We start from the raw sequence: 25,718 nt of genomic DNA on the forward strand, positions 1-25,718 counted from the left end.
TGGTCCTGTGGATGTTTTAATGTGGATTAAGACGAGGAGATTTAGAAGAGCGTCGAGCTACGGCTTCATCCTGAGGAAACCTACAACATTTTATAACTTAAATTCGTGCATACTAATATATCTGAATGCAGGAATTTAGACGTCAGAAGTTTGTTTTTGCCACTGTTGCACCAAATGATTGCTGAGAGTGTGGTCTACACCTCCTCTAACTGTAGAGGGTCCTGATTAGGATTGGACTCTACTTCCTGTTGGAGGAGTGCCAGCTCATAGTGACCAGTTCCATATTATGGTGCTTACCCACTGCTAGAAGCAGCTCTACTCGGCTCGGCTCTGCTCGGCCGCTGGTGCCCCGTCCTCCTTCTTCCATTGCAGATTTAGTACCCGTGGCTGGTCGTCATAGCGACACCGCAGAAACTGCCATGACCTAACGCGACACACACACAGAACGCTGTTTTGCTAGAAGACACATTTAGTTTCTAAAGAAGCTGGGCAGCAAAAAAAAACACACAGCTACTCTGCTAACACACAGCTAACTCCTTTAACATAACAGCTATCTCTGCTATCAAAACAGCTAACTCTACTAACACAACAGCTAACTCTGCTAACAAAACAGCTAACTCCGCTAACAGAAAACAGCTAATTATGCTATCAAAACAAAACAGCTAATTATGCTAAAAAAACAGCTAACTTTGCCTAACACAATAGCTAACTCTGCTAACACAACAGCTAACTATGCTAAGACAAAACAGCTAATTATGCTAACAAAACAAAACTGCTAATTATGCTAAAAAAACAGCTAACTTTGCCTAACATAACAGCTATCTCTACTAAGAAAACAGGTAATTATGCTAACACAAGAGCTAACTCTGCTAAAACCACAGCTAACTCCTCTAACACAACAGTTAACTCTGCTAACACAACAGCTAACTCGGCTAACACAACACTTAACTCTGCTAACACCACAGCTAACTCCTCTAACACAACAGTTAACTCTGCTAACACAACAGCTAACTCGGCTATCAAAACAGCTAACTTTGCCTAACACAACAGCTAACTCTGCTAACACAACAGCTAACTCTGCTAACACAACAGCTAACTCCTCTAACATAACAGCTATCTCTGCTATCAAAACAGCTAACTCTACTAACACAACAGCTAACTATGCTAAGACAAAACAGCTAATTATGCTAACAAAACAAAACTGCTATTATGCTAAAAAAACAGCTAACTTTGCCTAACATAACAGCTATCTCTACTAAGAAAACAGGTAATTATGCTAACACAAGAGCTAACTCTGCTAAAACCACAGCTAACTCCTCTAACACAACAGTTAACTCTGCTAACACAACAGCTAACTCGGCTAACACAACAGCTAACTCGGCTAACACAACACTTAACTCTGCTAACACCTAAGCTAACTCTGCTAACACAACAGTTAACTCTGCTAACACAACAGCTAACTCTGTTAACAAAACAGCTAATTATGCTAACAAAACAGCTAACTTTACGTAACACAACAGCTAACTCTGCTATAAAAACAGCTAACTCTGCTAACACAACAGCTAAATCTGCTAACAAAACAGCTAACTCCGCTAACACAACAGCTAACTCCGCTAACACAAAACAGCTAATTATGCTAACAAAACAAATCAGCTAATTATGCTAAAAAAAGCTAACTTTGCCTAACACAACAGCTAACTCTGCTAACACAACAGCTAATTAAGCTAACACAACAGCTAACTCTGCTAACACAACAGCTAACTCCTCTAACATAACAGCTATCTCTGCTATCAAAACAGCTAACTCTACTAACACAACAGCTAACTCTGCTAACAAAACAGCTAATTATGCTAAAAAAACAGCTAACTTTGCCTAACACAATAGCTAACTCTGCTAACACAACAGCTAACTATGCTAAGACAAAACAGCTAATTATGCTAACAAAACAAAACTGCTAATTATGCTAAAAAAACAGCTAACTTTGCCTAACATAACAGCTATCTCTACTAAGAAAACAGGTAATTATGCTAACACAAGAGCTAACTCTGCTAAAACCACAGCTAACTCCTCTAACACAACAGTTAACTCTGCTAACACAACAGCTAACTCGGCTAACACAACACTTAACTCTGCTAACACCTAAGCTAACTCCTCTAACACAACAGCTAACTCGGCTAACACAACAGCTAACTCGGCTAACACAACACTTAACTCTGCTAACACCACAGCTAACTCCTCTAACACAACAGTTAACTCTGCTAACACAACAGCTAACTCGGCTATCAAAACAGCTAACTCTGCTAACACAACAGCTAACTCTGCTAACAAAACAGCTAACTCCGCTAACACAAAACAGCTAAATATGCTAACAAAACAAAACAGCTAATTATGCTAAAAAAACAGCTAACTTTGCCTAACATAACAGCTATCTCTACTAAGAAAACAGGTAATTATGCTAACACAAGAGCTAACTCTGCTAAAACCACAGCTAACTCCTCTAACACAACAGTTAACTCTGCTAACACAACAGCTAACTCGGCTAACACAACACTTAACTCTGCTAACACCTAAGCTAACTCGTCTAACACAACAGTTAACTCTGCTAACACAACAGCTAACTCTGTTAACAAAACAGCTAATTATGCTAACAAAACAGCTAACTTTACGTAACACAACAGCTAACTCTGCTATCAAAACAGCTAACTCTGCTAACACAACAGCTAAATCTGCTAACAAAACAGCTAACTCCGCTAACACAACAGCTAACTCCGCTAACACAAAACAGCTAATTATGCTAACAAAACAAATCAGCTAATTATGCTAAAAAAAGCTAACTTTGCCTAACACAATAGCTAACTCTGCTAACACAACAGCTAACTCTGCTAACAGCACAGCTAACTCCTCTAACACAACAGCTAACTTTGCCTAACATAACAGCTATATCTGCTAAGAAAACAGGTAATTATGCTAACACAAAAGCTAACTCTGCTAACACCACAGCTAACTCCTCTAACACAACAGTTAACTCGGCTAACACAACAGCTAACTCGGCTAACACAACAGCTAACTCGGCTAACACAACACTTAACTCTGCTAACACCTAAGCTAACTCTGCTAACACAACAGCTAACTCGGCTAACACAACAGCTAACTCGGCTATCAAAACAGCTAACTCTGCTAACACAACAGCTAACTCTGCTAACACAACAGCTAACTCAGCTAACACAAAACAGCTAATTATGCTAAAAAAACAGCTAACTTTGCCTAACACAACAGCTAACTCTGCTAACACAACAGCTAACTCTAGTAACATGACAGCTAACTCTGTTAACAAAACAGCTAATTATGCTAACAAAACAGCTAACGCTGCTAACACAACAGCTAACTCCTCTAACATAACAGCTATCTCTGCTATCAAAACAGCTAACTCTGCTAACACAACAGCTAACTCTGCTAACACAACAGCTAACTCTGCTAAAAGCACAGCTAACTCCTCTAACACAACAGCTAACTCTGCTAACACAACAGCCAACTCTTCTAACACGACAGCTAACTCTGCTAACACAAAAGCTAACTGCTAACACAACAGCTGACTGCTAACAGCACAGCTAACTCCTCTAACACAACAGCTAACTCGGCTAACACAATACTTAACTCTGTTAACACCTAAGCTAACTCCTTTAACACAACAGCTAACTATTCTAACAAAACAGTTAACTCCTATAACACAACAGTTAACTCTGCTAACACAACAGCTAACTCTGCTAACACAACAGCTAATCTGCTAACACAACATCTAAATCTGCTAACAAACAGCTAACTCCGCTAACACAACAGCTAACTCCGCTAACACAAAACAGCTAATTATGCTAACAAAACAAATCAGCTAATTATGCTAAAAAAAGCTAACTTTGCCTAACACAATAGCTAACTCTGCTAACACAACAGCTAACTCTGCTAACTGCACAGCTAACTCCTCTAACACAACAGCTAACTCTGCTAACACAACAGCTAACTCTGCTAACAGCACAGCTAACTCCTCTAACACAACAGCTAACTCTGCTAACAGCACAGCTAACTCCTCTAACACAACAGCTAACTCCTCTAACACAACAGCTAACTCTGCTAACAGCACAGCTAACTCCTCTAACACAACAGCTAACTCCTCTAACACAACAGCTAACTCGGCTAACACAATACTTAACTCTGTTAACACCTAAGCTAACTCGGCTAACACAACAGCTAACTCTTCTAACAAAACAGTTAACTCCTATAACACAACAGTTAACTCTGCTAACACAACAGCTAATTCTGCTAACACAACAGCTAAATCTGCTAACACAACGTCTAACTCTGCTAACAGCACAGCTAACTCCTCTAACACAACAGCTAGCTCTGCTAACACAACAACTAACTCTGCTAACAAAACAGCTAACGCTGCTAACACAACAGCTAATTATGCTAACATAACAGCTAACTCTGCTAACAAAACAACTAATTATGCTAACACAACAGCTAAATCTGCTAACACAACAGCTAACTCTGCTAACAAAACAAGTAACTCTGCTAACACCACAGCTAACTCCTCTAACACAACAGCTAACTCTGGTAGAACAACAGCTAACTCTGTTAACAAAACAGCTAATTATGCTAACAAAACAGCTAACTCCGCTAACACAAAACAGCTAATTATACTAACAAAACAGCTAACTTTGGCTAACACAACAGCTAAATCTGCTAACAAAACAACTAACTCCGCTAACACAAAACAGCTAATTATGCTAAAAAAACAGCTAACTTTGCCTAACAAAACAGCTAACTCTGCTAACAAAACAGCTAATTATGCTAACACAACAGCTAACTCTGCTAACACAATAGCTAACTCTGCTAACACAACAGCTAACTCTAGTAACACGACAGCTAACTCTGTTAACAAAACAGCTAATTATGCTAACAAAACAGCTAACTCTGCTAACACAACAGCTAACTCCTCTAACATAACAGCTATCTCTGCTATCAATACAGCTAACTCTGCTAACACAACAGCTAACTCTGCTAACAAAACAGCTAACTCCGCTACCACAAAACAGCTAATTATGCTAACAAAACAAAACAGCTAATTATGCTAAAAAAAAGCTAACTTTGCCTAACACAATAGGTAACTCTGCTAACACAACAGCTAACTCTGCTAACAAAACAGCTAACGCTGCTAACACAACAGCTAATTATGCTAACATAACAGCTAACTCTGCTAACAAAACAACTAATTATGCTAACACAACAGCTAAATCTGCTAACACAACAGCTAACTCTGCTAACAAAACAAGTAACTCTGCTAACACCACAGCTAACTCCACTAACACAACAGCTAACTCTGGTAGAACAACAGCTAACTCTGTTAACAAAACAGATAATTATGCTAACAAAACAGCTAACTCCGCTAACACAAAACAGCTAATTATGCTAACAAAACAAAACAGCTAATTATGCTAAAAAAACAGCTAACTTTGCCTATCAAAACAGCTAACTCTGCTAACACAACAGCTAACTCTGCTAACACAACAGCTAACTCAGCTAACACAAAACAGCTAATTATGCTAAAAAAACAGCTAACTTTGCCTAACACAACAGCTAACTCTGCTAACACAACAGCTAACTCTAGTAACATGACAGCTAACTCTGTTAACAAAACAGCTAATTATGCTAACAAAACAGCTAACGCTGCTAACACAACAGCTAACTCCTCTAACATAACAGCTATCTCTGCTATCAAAACAGCTAACTCTGCTAACACAACAGCTAACTCTTCTAACACGACAGCTAACTCTGCTAACACAAAAGCTAACTGCTAACACAACAGCTGACTGCTAACAGCACAGCTAACTCCTCTAACACAACAGCTAACTCGGCTAACACAATACTTAACTCTGTTAACACCTAAGCTAACTCCTTTAACACAACAGCTAACTATTCTAACAAAACAGTTAACTCCTATAACACAACAGTTAACTCTGCTAACACAACAGCTAACTCTGCTAACACAACAGCTAAATCTGCTAACACAACATCTAACTCTGCTAACACCACAGCTAACTCCTCTAACACAACAGTTAACTCTGCTAACACAACAGCTAAGTAAGCTAACACAACAGCTAACTCTGGTAACACGACAGCTAAATCTGCTAACAAAACAGCTAACTCCGCTAACACAACAGCTAACTCCGCTAACACAAAACAGCTAATTATGCTAACAAAACAAATCAGCTAATTATGCTAAAAAAAGCTAACTTTGCCTAACACAATAGCTAACTCTGCTAACACAACAGCTAACTCTGCTAACAGCACAGCTAACTCCTCTAACACAACAGCTAACTCGGCTAACACAATACTTAACTCTGTTAACACCTAAGCTAACTCCTTTAACACAACAGCTAACTCTTCTAACAAAACAGTTAACTCCTATAACACAACAGTTAACTCTGCTAACACAACAGCTAATTCTGCTAACACAACAGCTAACTCTGCTAACAGCACAGCTAACTCCTCTAACACAACAGCTAACTCTTCTAACACAACAGCTAACTCGGCTAACACAATACTTAACTCTGTTAACACCTAAGCTAACTCCTTTAACACAACAGCTAACTCTTCTAACAAAACAGTTAACTCCTATAACACAACAGTTAACTCTGCTAACACAACAGCTAATTCTGCTAACACAACAGCTAAATCTGCTAACACAACGTCTAACTCTGCTAACAGCACAGCTAACTCCTCTAACACAATAGCTAACTCTGCTAACACAACAGCTAACTCTGCTAACTGCACAGCTAACTCCTCTAACACAACAGCTAACTCTGCTAACACAACAGCTAACTCTGCTAACAGCACAGCTAACTCCTCTAACACAACAGCTAACTCTTCTAACACAACAGCTAACTCTTCTAACACGACAGCTAACTCCTCTAACACAACAGCTAACTCGGCTAACACAATACTTAACTCTGTTAACACCTAAGCTAACTCCTTTAACACAACAGCTAACTCTTCTAACAAACAGTTAACTCCTATAACACAACAGTTAACTCTGCTAACACAACAGCTAATTCTGCTAACACAACAGCTAAATCTGCTAACACAACAACTAACTCTGCTAACAAAACAGCTAACGCTGCTAACACAACAGCTAATTATGCTAACATAACAGCTAACTCTGCTAACAAAACAACTAATTATGCTAACACAACAGCTAAATCTGCTAACACAACAGCTAACTCTGCTAACAAAACAAGTAACTCTGCTAACACCACAGCTAACTCCTCTAACACAACAGCTAACTCTGGTAGAACAACAGCTAACTCTGTTAACAAAACAGCTAATTATGCTAACAAAACAGCTAACTCCGCTAACACAAAACAGCTAATTATACTAACAAAACAGCTAACTTTGGCTAACACAACAGCTAAATCTGCTAACAAAACAGCTAACTCCGCTAACACAAAACAGCTAATTATACTAACAAAACAGCTAACTTTGGCTAACACAACAGCTAATTATGCTAACAAAACAAAACAGCTAATTATGCTAAAAAAACAGCTAACATTGCCTAACAAAACAGCTAACTCTGCTAACAAAACAGCTAATTATGCTAACACAAAACAGCTAATTATACTAACAAAACAGCTAACTTTGGCTAACACAACAGCTAATTATGCTAACAAAACAAAACAGCTAATTATGCTAAAAAAACAGCTAACATTGCCTAACAAAACAGCTAACTCTGCTAACACAACAGCTAACTCCTCTAACATAACAGCTATCTCTGCTATCAATACAGCTAACTCTGCTAACACAACAGCTAACTCTGCTAACAAAACAGCTAACTCCGCTACCACAAAACAGCTAATTATGCTAACAAAACAAAACAGCTAATTATGCTAAAGAAAAGCTAACTTTGCCTAACACAATAGGTAACTCTGCTAACACAACAGCTAACTCTGCTAACAGCACAGCTAACTCTGCTAACAAAACAGCTAACTCTGCTAACAAAACAACTAATTATGCTAACACAACAGCTAAATCTGCTAACACAAAAGCTAACTCTGCTAACAAAACAACTAACTCTGCTAACACCACAGCTAACTCCTCTAGCACAACAGCTAACTCCTCTAACACAACAGCTAACTCTGCTAACAAAACAGCTAATTATGCTAACAAAACAGCTAACTCCGCTAACACAAAACAGCTAATTATGCTAACAACACAAAACAGCTAATTATGCTAACAACACAAAACAGCTAATCATGCTAACAAAACAAATCAGCTAATTATGCTAAAAAAAGCTAACTTTGCCTAACACAATAGCTAACTCTGCTAACACAACAGCTAACTCTGCTAACTGCACAGCTAACTCCTCTAACACAACAGCTAACTCTGCTAACACAACAGCTAACTCTGCTAACAGCACAGCTAACTCCTCTAACACAACAGCTAACTCTGCTAACAGCACAGCTAACTCCTCTAACACAACAGCTAACTCCTCTAACACAACAGCTAACTCTGCTAACAGCACAGCTAACTCCTCTAACACAACAGCTAACTCCTCTAACACAACAGCTAACTCGGCTAACACAATACTTAACTCTGTTAACACCTAAGCTAACTCGGCTAACACAACAGCTAACTCTTCTAACAAAACAGTTAACTCCTATAACACAACAGTTAACTCTGCTAACACAACAGCTAATTCTGCTAACACAACAGCTAAATCTGCTAACACAACGTCTAACTCTGCTAACAGCACAGCTAACTCCTCTAACACAACAGCTAGCTCTGCTAACACAACAACTAACTCTGCTAACAAAACAGCTAACGCTGCTAACACAACAGCTAACTCTGCTAACATAACAGCTAACTCTGCTAACAAACACTAATTATGCTAACACAACAGCTAAATCTGCTAACACAACAGCTAACTCTGCTAACACAACAGTAACTCTGCTAACACAACAGCTAACTCTCTAACACAACAGCTAACTCTGCTAACACACAGCTAACTCTGCTAACACAACAGCTAACTCTGCTAACACAACAGCTAACTCTGCTAACACAACAGCTAACTCTGCTAACACAACAGCTAACTCTGCTAACACAACAGCTAACTCTGCTAACAAACAACTAACTCGCTAACACAAACAGCTAACTTGGCTAACACAACAGCTAACTCTGGTAACACGACAGCTAACTCTGCTAACAAAACAGCTAATTATGCTAACACAACAGCTAACTCTGCTAACACAACAGCTAACTCTGCTAACACAACAGCTAACTCTGCTAACACGACAGCTAACTCTGCTAACAAAACAGCTAATTATGCTAACACAACAGCTAACTCTGCTAACACAACAGCTAACTCCTCTAACACAACAGCTAACACAACAGCTAACTCTGCTAACACAACAGCTAACTCTGCTAACACAACATCTAACTCGCTACACACAACAGCTAATTATGCTAACACAAACAGCTAACCCTGCTAACACAACAGCTAACTCTGCTAACACAACAGCTAACTCTGCTAACACAACAGCTAACTCTGCTAACACAACAGCTAACTCTGCTAACACAACAGCTAATTATGCTAACAAAACAGCTAACTCTGCTAACACAACAGCTAACTCTGCTAACACAACAGCTAACTCTGCTAACACAACAGCTAACTCTGCTAACACAACAGCTAACTCTGCTAACACCACAGCTAACTCTGCTAACACAACAGCTAACTCTGCTAACACAACAGCTAACTCTGCTAACACAACAGCTAACTCCTGCTAACACAACAGCTAACTCTGCTAACACAAACAGCTAATTCTGCAACACAAACAGCTAATCTGCTAACACAACAGCTAACTCTGCTAACACAACAGCTAACTCTGCTAACACAACAGCTAACTCTGCTAACACAACAGCTAACTCGCTAACACAACAGCTAATCTGCTAACACAACAGCTAACTCTGCTAACACAACAGCTAACTCTGCTAACACAACAGCTAACTCGCTAACACATCTAACTTGCTAACACAACAGCTAATCAGCTAACACAACAGCTAACTCTGCTAACACAACAGCTAACTCCTCTACACAACAGCTATTCTGCTAACACAACAGCTAATCATGCTAACACAACAGCTAACTCTGCTAACACGACAGCTAACTCTGCTAACACAACAGCTAACTGCTAACACGACAGCTAATTATGCTAACACAACAGCTAACTCTGCTAACACAACAGCTAACTCTGCTAACACATACTAGCTAACTCTGCTAACACGACAGCTAACTATGCTAACACAACAGCTAACTCTGCTAACACAACAGCTAACTCTGCGAACACTATACTAACTCGCTAACTCTACAGCTAACTCTGCTAACACTGCATCTAACTCTGCTAACACAACAGCTAACTCTGCTAGGATGACAGCTAACTCCTCTACACAACAGCTCTCTCTGCTAACACAACAGCCAATTCTGCTAACACAACAGCTAACTCTGCTAACACAACAGCTGACTCTGCTAACACAACAGCTAATTCTGCTAACACAACAGCTAACTCTGCTAACACAACAGCTAACTCTGCTAACAAAACAGCTAACTCTGCTAACACAACAGCTAACTCTGCTAACACAACAGCTAACTCTGCTAACACAACAGCTAACTCTCTAGCGCAACAGCTAACTCTGCTAACACTATATCTAACTCGGCTAACACAACAGCTAACTCTGCTAGGATGACAGCTAACTCCTCATACACAACAGCTCTCTCTGCTAACAGAACAGCCAATTATGCTAATACAACAGCTAACTCCTCTAACACAACAGCTGACTCTGCTAACACAACAGCTAATTCTGCTAACACAACAGCTAACTCTGCTAACATGACAGCTAACTCTGCTAACAAAACAACTAATTATGCTAACACAACAGCTAACTCTGCTAACACAACAGCTAACTCTAAAAAACAGCTAACTCTGCTAACACAACAGCTAACTCTTCTAGCGCAACAGCTAACTCTGCTAACACTATATCTAACTCGGCTAACACAACAGCTAACTCTGCTAGGATGACAGCTAACTCATCATACACAACAGCTCTCTCTGCTAACAAAACAACTGATTATGCTAACACAACAGCGAACTCCTCTAACACTAAAGCTAACTCTGCTAACAAAACAGCCAATTATGCTAATACAACAGCTAACTCCTAACACAACAGCTGACTTTGCTAACACTACAGCTAATTCTGCTAATACAACAGCTAACTCTGCTAACAAAACAGCTAATTATTCTAACACAACAGCTAACTCCTCTAACACAACAACTAACTCTGCTAAGAAAACAACTAATTATGCTAACACAACAGCTAACTCCTCTAACACAACAGCTGACTCTGCTAACACTATATGTATCTCAGCTAACACAACAGCTAACTCTGCTAACACAACAGCTAACTCTTCTAACACAACAGCTAACTCTGCTAACACTATATGTAACTCAGCTAACACAACAGCTAACTCTGCTAACACAACAGCTAACTCTGCTAACACAACAGCTAACTCCTCTAACACAACAGCTAACTCCTCTAACACAACAGCTGACTCTGCTAACACAACAGCTAATTCTGCGAACATGACAGCTAATTATGCTAATACAACAGCTAACTCCTCCTACACAACAGATGACTCTGCTAACACAACAGCTAATTATCCTAACACAACAGCTAACTCTGCTAACACAACAGCTAATTATGCTAACACAACAGCTAACTCCTCTAACACGACAGCTAACTCTGCTAACACAACAACTAATTATGCTAACACAACAGCTAACTCTGCTAATACAACAGCTAACTCTGCTAACAAAACAGCTAATTATGATAACACAACAGCTAACTCCTCTAACACAACAGCTAACTCTGCTAACAAAACAGCTAATTATGCTAATACAACAGCTAACTCCTCTAACACAACAGCTGACTCTGATAAACACAACAGCTTATTATGCTAACACAACAGCTGACTCTGCTAACACAACAGCTAACTCTGCTAACACAACAGCTAACTCCTCTAAAAGACAGCTAACTCTGCTAACACAACAGCTAACTCTGCTAATACAACAGCTAACTCTGCTAACAAAACAGCTAATTATGATAACAAAACAGCTAATTATGCTAATACAACAGCTAACTCCTCTAACACAACAGCTAACTCCTCTAACACAACAGCTGACTCTGATAAACACAACAGCTAATTATGCTAACACAACAGCTAACAATGCTAACATGACAGCTAATTATGCTAATACAACAGCTAACTCCTACACAACAGATGACTCTGCAACACAACAGCTAACTCCTCTAACACAACAGCTGACTCTGCTAACACAACAGCTAACTCTGCTAATACAACAGCTAACTCCGCTAATACAACAGCTAACTCTGCTAACACAACAGCTAATTATGCTAACACAACAGCTGACTCTGCTAACAAAACAGCTAACTCCTCTAACACAACAGCTGACTCTGCTAACACAACAGCTAACTCCTCTAACATCACAGCTAACTCCTCTAACACAACAGCTAACTCTGCTAACACGACCGCTAACGACAGAGAAGAGGAGCAAGAAGGCTATGCTATGCTAAGCTAAGGACGAAAAGGCTCCAAACAAAAGGAAAAACCAAAACGGCTAGCACCATCTCCTTCCCATTCAAGATAAGCTATAGTAGAGTAGTAAGGTAAGTTTCCTTCATATCCACAATAGTTTAATTTCTAATTTCTACCTCAAGAAACCAAGGCTATCCTATGGTAACTTAACATAGCGTGCTAAGTAGCAGCAGAGCAGAGCGGCAGTTAGGAACTGAAACAATGTTGTAATCTCCCGGGGGAGAGCCCTGCCTCCTTGTGACGGCTACCCAACAGAAATTAAAAGCACACAGGCCAAGAAAGCTTATAAACACGAATAAACTCAGAGAAAACCCAGAGGCTTTGACTGCAGACATATGCCACACAGGAGGAATTAGTAACCTATTACTGTACACGGACAGTACTGATGCATGGCATAAAGCTATCTGTGCCCACTATGACCATCATAAGAAGAGAGGCATATGCAGTGGGAGACAGATAGTCATCGAAGATGAAGACAAGGACAGCCCACCTCTCACTGTCAATGTCTACCACAATGGGACCATCATGTTTCAAGGCAATGAGGCCAGTTTAAGATCTGTCCAAGAGGACTTCAATACCATCAAAGCTCTGGCAGATGAGCCATGGGCAGAGAGCTCACTGCTGTAAGACAGGAGCTGCAGCAGGACAGACAGGCGATGGGCAGAGAGCTTAAGAGAGGAGCTGCACCTGAGAGAGAAAACCATCCTCAGCCTCCAGGAGCAGCTCCACAGTCTGAGAGCCTGCCAACACCAACCACAACCCTCCATCACCATCAACAGCCCCCCTCAACCTGAACCACAGCCGTCCACCTCCACCCTAACTAACACCAGGCCATCACAACAACCTGCAGTAATGCCCACCCCCTCCCCCACCGACCCACATACAGAGTCCACTACCAACAAGCCTAAAACATCTGGAGAGCAAAAGAAAACCAGTGATGCTGAGATTATCATCCTCATAGATTCTAATGGGAAATTTGTGATTGAGGATATTATCATATTATACATATACATATTACCGAGGCATCTGTGTGAACAGTAATCTGGGGAAGCTCCTCTGTAGCATCATCAACTCCAGATTCATAAACTTCCTTACCAAACACAATGTCTTGAGTAAAAGTCAAATTGGATTTGTACCAAAACACAGAACTTCAGATCATATTTACACCCTACACACCCTGATAGACAAACATGTTCACCAAAACAATAACAAAATCTACGCATGTTTCATAGATTTCAAAAAGGCATTTGACTATTTGGCACAGTGGTCTATTCTACAAAGTTATTGAATCTGGTGTAGGGGGTACAACATATGACATCATTAAATCAATGTACACTAACAATAAGTGCAGTATTAAAATTGGCAACAAGAGAACAAGATTCTTCTGTCAGAAGCGTAGAGTGAGACAGGGCTGCTGTTTGAGTCCCACTCTATTCAACATCTATATTAACCAGCTGGCCACCATCCTAGAGACATCAGCAGCACCTGGTCTCACTCTACACGACTCTGAGATCAAGTTCCTGCTCTATGCAGATGACCTGGTTCTGTTGTCCCCTGTCCAGATCTCAAGGAAACACATACAGCTTCACGTTAGGAACACATACATTAGACCACTGTACACATTACAATTATTTAGGACTGAAAATAAGTTCCACTGGAAGTTTTAACCCAGCGATAATGGAGCTGAGAGAGAAAGCACGCAGGGCATTTTACGCAATAAAAAGTCAAATCTACATTAAAATCCCCATTAGAATCTGGCTCAAATTATTTGAATCTGTAATAGAACCAATCCTCCTCTATGGTAGTGAGGTGTGGGGTCCTATTTCCTACCAGAATTCGGCCCATTTGGACAAAAACCCAGTTGAAATCCTGCGTCTAGAGTTCTGTAAAAGCATCTTCCAGGGACACAGAAAAACCACCAACAACACCTGCAGAGCTGAATTAGGCCAATTCCGATTATTCATCAAAATTCAAAAACGTGCAATCAAATATTGACTACATCTAAAAAACAGTGACCCCCACTCCTACCAGCAGGCCGATATTTTCCGCTATGATCGGGCCGAGCCGGGCCGGGCCCTTGATCAAGCATTTGTGTTTTTTTAATCATTACTTTATTAGCCTTATTCGGTGGGGAGCAAGCTCTGCCTCTCCAGCTTCTCCCGTAGCTCTGGGTGGATGTCCTGCACTGACTTGAGTGTGAGGTAAACTGGGCTACATCATGTCTTCCCCATCTGCAGTACTGTTGTCGGCCAGTGCGTCAGCATGCAGACCGTGGCGAAGGACAGTATTAATTAGGTGATCGAGACAAGAAAGTCTCCTATATGGTTCCTGGGCTTTGATTATGAGCAACATAATTGATCTGTTACCCACACTATTCGGCTGAGGGAGCTAGAGTCGAGTTTTTTTTTTTTTTTTTACGTTTCTTCATTCAGATCCATTTGCGATCCATAAGCTGCTCATCATGTGAAGAAAAAGTACACCCACCTTTCTTTCATTAACTTTACATCTAAAAATGTAAACGAACTTGCAGCGTATACAATATATAAAATACATATGAAATTTATAAATATATATATTTATTTTAGAAATTAATATATAGGCCTTTAATTATAAAAATATAATTTTCTGATTCTGATAATTTCTTGGCCAGCAGAGAAGGCCTTGCTGGCCCTGACGGCCCACCTCTGATCTACAGATCGAGTCATAACAACGAATATTCTGATTAATAGTGGATGGCTTGTGGGTGAAATAATGTATAAATAATGAGGAAAATATAACTGAACATAGCAGAGAGCAGAACAGACTATGTGCGCATTTACATATCATTAGATGAGTGTCTCATAGAAACAAATGTACGCACAGAGCGTACAGGATTACGCCTGTCTGCGCCACTGCCACACTATCATTTACAGAGACCCAAAAATTCCCCCAAGGGCAAGCATTTGGTGCAACAGTGGACCTTTCTCTGTAGAGAACCATCAATTACAATTACGATTACATCACAATTACATCACTCTAACACACAAATATATTGTGTCTGCACTGCAGGGACTAGGAAAGAGCGTTTTGAGGGACTTTTTAACCTTAGAGTCGGTACTCTCCCAGCACAAGAGGAACTTTTTACAATAATTGGTCAAGATGTCAGTGTACGTCTCTGATCGAGCATATGAGCCATGCAGCACCGGCAACTGACATTTTAGACCTCTAGCTAATGAGTCTGCCAAAAGAGTAAATTAATGCTTCATCCACACACTCTTCTCACAGCGTAGAAAGTACATTGATTTGTGCTAAGCTAGGCTAAACCTGTCCTGGACCTTTCTCTGTCCAGTTTAAACTGATTTGATACCGGGAAAGAGGAAAAAAATGATGTTTCTTCAAACCACAGTTCCTTTAGCATACAGATATCTGTCCAAACTACATCAATTATTAACAAGAGGGAGTTATTATTTTAGTTCCTGGAGATGTTCTCCTTCCAACTTCCTACATAAATATCTCCTTTTTGTTCATCAGTGTTTGTACCTGAGAGTCTCCAGTCTCCAGTTTGGATCCTTCAGTCCCGCTGACAGCTTCACTTCTGAGTCTCCTGGATGATTGTAGCTCAGGTCCAGCTCTCTCAGATGGGAGGGGTTGGAGCTCAGAGCTGAGACCAGAGAAGAACAGCCTTCCTCTGAGATCAGACAGCCTGACAGACTGCAAACACACAGAACAACACACAGGAACCCTCTGTCAACACGTGGAGCCATGTGTTAGTTTTATGTTTGTTAGTTGTCCATTTTGGTCCAGATTTAAAATACACCATTAAAATCAACTGTTCTATTTAATTATTTAACAACAAAAGTAAACAATGAAAAACCCTCATGAAAAGTAACTCTGAGTCTAGAAATTAATAATTATAGAATTAATAACTACTGCCCAAGTTTATCCTATCAACAGACACAAAGCAGCTGTTTCATCAACTGAAGTTAAATGGTCATCAGTTGAATGGGTTAATGAATCCTGACCTGAGAGTCTCCAGACTGTTGGTGATACAGAATATAAAATCCATTTTCTAAACAAGTTGGAAACATGATAACTAATTGTAACTGAATGAGAAGTAAAAAAGACGTCCAGTATTCAAATTCACATGAGATTTAAAAAAAAATGTTTGTGCTTTACGACATATTATAAATAAGAACAAAATGCTTTGGAAACATTCAAAGATTTCCAAATTGCTAAATTTTAAATCCTGACATGAGAAGGGTGGTTTAATTTTAGAGAAATGGCATATAAGAAGACATATAATGATTGTGTTTATATGTTGAGTCTGGACTTTTGGTGATACAGTATATGAAATCCCTTCTTATCATGTTTAAATATCTGCTGCTCTACTATAAACAAGTCTGAAACATGATAAATAATCGTGACTGATTAAGCAATATTACATGAGAAGGTTTGATTTGACGTCATTATTGGCACGACAGTGAAGCGGCTAAACATGACTGAAATTATGTTCAAATTGTGGGGCAATTAACTCTCAAAATAAAGAAAAGCAACATAGACCATTTGTAGTCCCTCCCTCTTAAACATTAGTCAGCCAGTCATCTTAAGCTAACGTTAGCTTTGTAATGGTAGAGATCGTGGAATTTTCCAAAACGTAATAACTACCGCACATATAAACACCAAACTGCTTGGCTAACTTAATCTGGTTATAACTAAAATATCTACTAAAAAAATGTTTTCCTACTATAGATCGGCAAACTTCATTATTGACGTTTCAGTGGCACAGCTGATATGATCCAACAGCTGATGTGATCCAAACAGCTGATGTGATCCAAACAGCTGATGCGATCCAACAGCTGATGTGGTCCAAACAGCTGATATGATCCAATCTATTCCAGTAACAGTTAACTCCAGAGTGTAAAAATGTTGTTTCATCCAATGATTCACTTCTCATCCTTTACAATCATTCATCAAAACTAAGTCCTCCATATGAATCAAAATTAACAATAAAATGATCCATTATATCAATATCATAGGCTAACGTTACTGTTTTTTTATACAGCCCTGGCAATGTTGCCATGGAAATTGCGGAGTAAAATTTTATTTGATGCACCAGGTGTGCTCAAATGGCTCTGGGTGTGCTGTCATGCTGATTTGAGTACGTTCTAAATGTCTACTTGAACAATGAGATTGTCTGGTCGGGTTCACTTGTTGTATATTCAGGAATAAAGAAAAGTCCGGTAATCAAAGTCACATGATATTAAAATATGAATTATTTCTGGATCTCAGCCACAGTTCATATTTCACTGTTCATGAAGTGATTCTAAATCAGAATAAAATACTTTGGAAACAATCACTTTTTTTTTTTTTTTTTGAAAAACAGTATTGAAAAAAACTTTGGAAGAATTCATGTTTCCAAAGTATTTTTCAATACTGTTTTTTTCAAAGATTATTGTTCTTGATTTGACCTTAGAGTCTCCAGTGTGCAGTGTGGACTCTTCAGTCCAACAGAGATCAGCTTCACTCCTGAATCATGCAGGTCGTTGTTACTCAGGTTCAGCTGACTCAGATTAGAGGACAGGGAGCTGAGAACTGAGGACAGAGCTTCACAGCTTCTCTCTGACAGGTTACAGCCACTCAGTCTGGAAAGACAACAGGAAGGAAACAGGTTGTTTATATTTAACTCCTGTTGAATGATAAAGTATATAATGATGAATGAATTACACTTACAGAGCTTTATTGGAGGGACGGTTATGAAGAAGACAGATACCGATTGTGTTTAAATGTTATGTCTGGACTTTTGGTGATACAGTATATGAAATCCCTTCTCAGCATGTTTAAATATCTGCTGCTCTACTCTAAACATGTTGGAAACATGATACTTAATCATGACAGAATTAAGCAGTATTACACGAGAAGGTTTCATTCAACGTCATTATTGGCACGACATTGAAGCAGCTAAGCATGACTGAAGTGATAATATGACGTTAAATCAAACCCTCTCGTGTAATAAAGCGATTATACAACAACGGTTACCAACTAAATAAAAATTATAATCAAACTGTGGTCAAATTGTGGGGCAATTCACTCTCAAAATAAAGAAAAGCAACAGAGACCATTTGTAGTCCCTCCCTGTTAAACGTTAGTCAGCCAGTCATCTTAAGCTAACGTTAACTTCGTAATGGTAGAGATCGTGGAATTTTCCAAAACGTAATAACTACCGCACATATAAACACCAAACTGATTGGCTAACTTAATCTGGTTATAACTAAAATATCTACTAAAAAAATGTTTTCCTACTGTACATCCGCAAACTTCATTATTGATGTGTCAGTGGCACAGCTGTGATCCGGACAGCTGATGTGATCCAAAAAGCTGATATGATTCAACAGCTGATGTGATCCAACAGCTGATGTGATCCAAACAGCTGATGTAATCCAAACTATTCCAGTAACAGTTAACTCCAGAGTGTAAAAATGTTTCATCCAATGATTCACTTCTCATCATTTACCAATCATTCATCAAAACTAAGTTCTCCATATAAATCAAAATTGACAAGAAAACAATCCATTGTATCAATATCTTAGGCTAACCTTACTGTTTTTTTATACAGCCCTTGAAGTTACAATGTTGCCATAGAAATGGCGGTGTAAAATTTTATTTGATGCACCAGGTGTGCTCAATTGGCTCTGGGTGTGCTGTCATGCTGATTTGAGTATATTCTGAATGTCTAGTTGACCAATCAGATAGTTTGATCGGATTCACTTGTCGTACATTCAGGAATAAATAAAAGTCCAGTAATCAAAGTCACATGATATTAAAATATAAATAATTTCTGGATCTCAGCCAAAGTTCATATTTCATTGTTTATGAAGTGATTCTAAATCAGAATAAAATACCGTTTTTTTCAAAGATTATTGTTCTTGATCTGACCTTAGAGTCTCCAGTGTGCAGTGTGGACTCTTCAGTCCAACAGAGAGCACCTTCACTCGTTAATCATGCAGGTTGTTGTTACTCAGGTCCAGCTCTCTCAGCCTAGAGGACTGGGAGATGAGAACTGAGGACAGAACTTCACAGCTTCTCTCTGACAGGTTACAGCCACTCAGTCTGGAGAGACAACAGGAAGGAAACAAGTTATTTATATAAAAAGATAACAGAGTATTTAATGATGAATGAATCACATTTACAGAGCTTTGATGGAGCGACGTTAATAAAGAAGACAGATAATGATTGTGTTTAAATGTTAAGTCTGGACTTTTGGTGATAGAGAATATAAAATCCATTTCCTAAACAAGTTGGAAACATGATAACTAATTATGACTGAATGAGAAGAAAAAAGACATCTGGTATTCAAATTCACATAAGATTTAAAAAAACTACCATAGCCATAGTTCATACTTTGTGCTTTAAGACATATAAATAAGAACAAAATGCTTTGGAAACATTCAAAGATTTCCAAATTGCTAAATTTTAAATCCTGACATGAGAAGGGTGGTATAAATTTAATAAAGCTTAAACTTTAGAGAAATGTCATATAACAAGATATATAACGATTGTGTTTATATGTTGAGTCTGGACTTTTGGTGATACAGTATATGAAATTCCTTCTCAGCATGTTTAAATATACTATACTACTCTAAGCAAGTTGGAAACATGATAATTAATCGTGACTGATTAAGCAATATTACACGAGAGGGTTTGATTTAACATCATTATTGGCACGACAGTGAAGCGGCTAAACATGACTGAAGTGATAATGTAACGTTAAATCAAACCCTCTCATGTAATAAAGCGATTATACAACAACGGTTACCAACTAAATAAAAAAAAATTATAATCAAACTCTATTCATATTGTGGGGCAATTCAGTCTCAAAATAACGAAAAGCAACAGAGATCATTTATAGTCCCTCCCTGTTAAATGTTAGTCAGCCAGTCATCTTAGGCTAACATTAGCTTTGTAATGGTAGAGATCATGTAATTTTCCAATATGTAATAAGTACCCTGGTGGAAGTTGCTGAGGTAGTTAAACAACTCCACAGTGGCAAAGCCCCAGGGATTGATGAGATCCGTCCAGAAATGCTTAAAGCTCTGGGTGTGGAGGGGTTGTCTTGGTTGACACGCCTCTTCAACATTGCGTGGAAGTCGGGGACGGTGCCTAAGGAGTGGCAGACTGGGGTGGTGGATCCCCTTTTCAAAAAGGGGGACCAGAGGGTGTGTGCCAATTACAGGGGTATCACACTTCTCAGCCTCCCCGGTAAAGTCTACTCCAAGGTGCTGGAAAGGAGGGTTCGGTCGATAGTCGAACCTCAGGTTGAAGAGGAACAATGCGGATTCCGTCCTGGTCGTGGAACAACGGACCAGGTCTTTACTCTTGCAAGGATCCTGGAGGGAGCCTGGGAGTATGCCCAACCGGTCTACATGTGTTTTGTGGATCTGGAGAAGGCGTATGACCGGGTCCCCCGGGAGATACTGTGGGAGGTGCTGCGGGAGTATGGGGTGAGGGGGTCCCTTCTCAGGGCCATCCAATCTCTGTACGACCAAAGCGAGAGCTGTGTCCGGGTTCTCGGCAGTAAGTCGGACTCGTTTCAGGTGAGGGTTGGCCTCCGCCAGGGCTGCGCTTTGTCACCAATCCTGTTTGTAGTATTTATGGACAGGATATCGAGGCGTAGTCGGGGTGGAGAGGGGTTGCAGTTCGGTGAGCTGGGGATCTCATCGCTGCTTTTTGCGGATGATGTGGTCCTGATGGCATCATCGGCCTGTGACCTTCAGCACTCACTGGATCGGTTCGCAGCCGAGTGTGAAGCGGCTGGGATGAGGATCAGCACCTCTAAATCGGAGGCCATGGTTCTCAACAGGAAACCGATGGAGTGCTTTCTCCAGGTAGGGAATGAGTCCTTACCCCAAGTGAAGGAGTTCAAGTACCTTGGGGTCTTGTTTGCGAGTGAGGGGACAATGGAGCAGGAGATTGGTCGGAGAATTGGCGCAGCGGGTGCGGTATTACATTCAATTTATCGCACCGTTGTGACGAAAAGAGAGCTGAGCCAGAAGGCAAAGCTCTCGATCTACCGGTCAGTTTTCGTTCCTACCCTCACCTATGGTCATGAAAGCTGGGTCATGACCGAAAGAACGAGATCCAGGGTACAAGCGGCCGAAATGGGTTTCCTCAGGAGGGTGGCTGGCGTCTCCCTTAGAGATAGGGTGAGAAGCTCAGTCATCCGTGAGGAGCTCGGAGTAGAGCCGCTGCTCCTTCGCGTCGAAAGGAGCCAGTTGAGGTGGTTCGGGCATCTGGTAAGGATGCCCCCTGGGCGCCTCCCTAGGGAGGTGTTCCAGGCACGTCCAGCTGGGAGGAGGCCTCGGGGAAGACCCAGGACTAGGTGGAGGGATTATATCTCCAACCTGGCCTGGGAACGCCTCGGGATCCCCCAGTCGGAGTTGGTTAATGTGGCTCGGGAAAGGGAAGTTTGGGGTCCCCTGCTGGAGCTGCTACCCCCGCGACCCGTTACCGGATAAGCGGACGAAGATGGATGGATGGATGTAATAAGTACCGCATATATTAACACCAAACTGCTCGGCTAAATTAATCTGGTTATAACTAAAATATATAATAAACATTTTTTTTTCCTAATGTACATCCGCGAACTTCATTATTGATGTGTCAGTGGCACAGCTGATGTGATCCAACAGCTGATATGATCCAACAGCTGATGTGATCCAAACAGCTGATGTGATCCAAACAGCTGATGTGATCCAAACAGCTGATGTGATCCAAACAGCTGATGTGATCCAAACAGCAGACGTAATCCAAACTATTACATTAACAGTTAACTCCAGAGTGTAAATATGTTGTTTCATCCAATGATTCACTTCTTATCCTTTACCAAATCAAAATTAACAACAAAACGATCCATTGTATCAACATCGTAGGCTAACCTTACGGTTTTTTGATTCAGCCCTGGAAGTTACAATGTTGCCATGGAAGTGGCGGAGTAATATTTTATTTGATGCACCAGGTGTGCTCAAACGGCTCTGGGTGTGCTGTCATGCTGATTTGAGTACGTTCTAAATGTCTAGCTGACCAATCAGATTGTCTGGTCAGATTCACTTGTTGTATATTCAGGAATAAACAAAAGTCCAGTAATCAAAGTCACATGATATTAAAATATAAATTATTTCTGGATCTCAGCCACAGTTCATATTTCATTCTTTATGAAGTGATTCTAAATCAGAATAAAATACTTGGGAAACATTCACATTTCTTTAATGTTTCCAAAGTATTTTTCAATACTGTATTTTTTTAAAGATTATTGTTCTTGATCTGACCTGAGAGTCTCCAGTGTGCAGTGTGGACTCTAAGAGAGAGACAGAGAGAGAGAGAGAGAGAGAGAGAGAGAGAGAGAGAGAGAGAGAGAGAGAGAGAGAGAGAGAGAGAGAGAGAGAGAGAGAGAGAGAGAGAGACAGACAGAGAGAGAGAGAGAGAGAGAGAGAGAGAGAGAGAGAGAGAGAGAAAGAGCGCAACCTGGAATAAACTACAACAGGATCTAAAACTGTCCAAATTGATCCCACTAAGGGATTTTAAACTAATTTTAAGGCTACTGGAAAAAAACATCTTGGGAATCCTGTTCTTGTTTTCAGTACTTTAGTGTTTTAAGTCTACTTGGCATTTTACGGTAGTTTAAATATTGTATAGTACATATTGTGTATATCCCCCGGGATCCCCCAGTCGGAGTTGGTTAATGTGGCTCAGGAAAGGGAAGTTTGGGGTCCCCTGCTGGAGCTGCTACCCCCGCGACCCGTTACCGGATAAGCGGACGAAGATGGATGGATGGATATTGTGTATACCATTGTAATCTGTTTCTCTGTCTGTAACTGGTGTTGTGTATTGTCCTTAAAAGGTCTCTCTTGAGAATGAGATCCTGTGTCTCAATGAGATTACCTGTATAAATAAAGGTTAAATGAAATAAATAAACAGAGAGAGAGCTGATGGTGAGCATGTACGGAGATGTGAATAACCTGATTTCTCTGTGTGCCATGTAGCCTAAACATCATATCCTGAATATGATCAAAAACAGGATAATCCTCATAACTGCAGTATTCATGTCCATGTAAACACATATGATACAAACAACATGCTAGATCCGTGGGTTCAGCGATCGCAGCGTCAATAGCAACAAGCAGATTATCTACCGCAGTGGCGGTAGAGTTTAGATTCTCTGCCCGAACCCGTGCTCGAACCGGATGATCGGGCCGAGCTGGGCTGGGCCCTTGATCAAGCATTTGTGTTTTTTTAATCATTGCTTTATTAGCCTTATTCGGTGGGGAGCAAGCTATGCCTCTCCAGTTTCTCCCGTAGCTCTGGGTGGATGTCCTGCACTGACTTGAGTGTGAGGTAAACTGTGCTACATCGTGTCTCCCGCATCTGCAGCACTGTTGTCGGCCAGTGCGTGAGCATGCAGACCGTGGTGATGGACAGTATTAGGTGATCGAGACAAGAACTCTCCTATATGGTTCCAGTGCTTTGATTATGTTGCTGCATTGATCTGTTACCCACACTATTCGGCTGATGGAGCTAGGTTCGGGTTTCTTTTTACATTTCTAAGTACACCCACCTTTCTTTCATTAACTTTACATCTAAAAATGTAATCGAACTTGCAGCGTATACAATATAAAAAATACATATGAAATTTATAAATATTTATATTTATTTTAGAAATTAATATATAGGCCTTTAATTATAAAAATATAATTTTCAAATTCTGATAATTTCTTGGCTAGCAGAGAAGGCCTTGCTGGCCCTGACGGCCCACCTCTGATCTACAGATCGAGTCATAGCAGCAAATATTCTGATTAATAGCGGATGGCTTGTGGGTGAAATAATGTATAAATAATGAGGAACATATAACTGAACATAGCAGAGAGCAGAACAGACTACGTGCGCATTTACACATCATTAGATGAGTGTCTCATAGAAGCAAATGTACGCACAGTGCGTACAGGATTACGGCTGCCGGCGCCACTGCCACACTATCATTTACAGAGACCCAACAATCCCCCCAAGGGCAAGCACTTTCTCTGTAGGGAAACATCAATAGTACATCACTCTAACACACACATATATTATGTTTGCACCGCAGGGACTAGGAAAGAGCATTTTGAGGGACTTTTTAACCTTAGAGCCAGTACTCTCCCAGCACAAGAGGAACTTTGTACAATAATTGGTCAAGGTGTCAGTGTACGTCTCTGATCGAGCATATGAGCCATGCAGCACCGGCAACTGACATTTTAAACCTCTAGCTAATGAGTCTGCTGAAAGAGTAAATTCATGCTCCATCCACACACTCTTCTCACAGTGTAGAAAGCACATTGATTTGTGCTAAGCTTAGCTAAGCCTGTCCTGGACCTTTCTCTGTCGAGTTTAAACTGATTTGATCCCGAGAAAGAGGAAAAAAAGGATGTTTCTTCAAACCACGGACAGTTCCTTTAAAATAAAGATATCTGTCCAAACTACATCAATTATTAACAAGAGGGAGTTTTTATTTTAGTTCCTGGAGATGTTCTCCTTTACAACTTTCTACACAAATATCTCCTTTTTGTTCATCAGTGTTTGTACCTGAGAGTTTCCAGTCTCCAGAGAGGATCCTCCAGTCCCGCTGACAGTAGCTTCACTTCTGAGTCTCCAGGATGATTGTAGCACAGGTCCAGCTCTCTCAGATGGGAGGGGTTGGAGCTCAGCGCTGAGACCAGAGAATAACAGCCTTCCTCTGACATCAGACAGCCTGACAGACTGCAAACACACAGAACAACACACAGGAACCCTCTGTCAACACGTGGAGCCATGTGTTAGTTTTATGTTTGTTTGTTGTCCATTTTGGTCCAGATTTAGAATACATCATTAAAATCAACTGTTCTATTTAATTATTTAACAACAAAAGTAAACAATGAAAAATCCTCATGGAAAGTAACTCTGAGTCTAGAAATTAATAATTATATAATTAATAACTACTGCCCAATTTTATCCTATC

General features: G+C 40.2%; 3 protein-coding genes across 3 annotated transcripts in view; all 3 read right to left on the reverse strand.

Moving 5' to 3' along the window:
- Positions 1 to 25,718, reverse strand: part of LOC116054954 (NACHT, LRR and PYD domains-containing protein 12-like) — a 752,812-nt gene that overhangs the window by 579,556 nt on the left and 147,538 nt on the right. The window lies entirely within an intron of this gene.
- Positions 1 to 25,718, reverse strand: part of LOC116038066 (NACHT, LRR and PYD domains-containing protein 3-like) — a 1,733,742-nt gene that overhangs the window by 549,840 nt on the left and 1,158,184 nt on the right. The gene's annotated exons all lie outside the window — the stretch shown is intronic.
- The window catches only part of LOC116034665 (NACHT, LRR and PYD domains-containing protein 12-like), a 575,637-nt gene that overhangs the window by 19,576 nt on the left and 530,343 nt on the right, over positions 1 to 25,718 (reverse strand). Inside the window, exons 13-14 of the mRNA XM_036001611.1 lie at positions 25,307 to 25,480; positions 18,166 to 18,339 (exon numbers count right to left, since the gene is read on the reverse strand). Coding sequence (XP_035857504.1) covers positions 18,166 to 18,339; positions 25,307 to 25,480 — 348 coding nt within the window. The remainder of the gene's footprint in view (positions 1 to 18,165; positions 18,340 to 25,306; positions 25,481 to 25,718) is intronic.

The sequence above is a fragment of the Sander lucioperca genome, chromosome 5, assembly GCF_008315115.2.
Source record: "Sander lucioperca isolate FBNREF2018 chromosome 5, SLUC_FBN_1.2, whole genome shotgun sequence".
NCBI lineage: Eukaryota > Metazoa > Chordata > Actinopteri > Perciformes > Percidae > Sander > Sander lucioperca.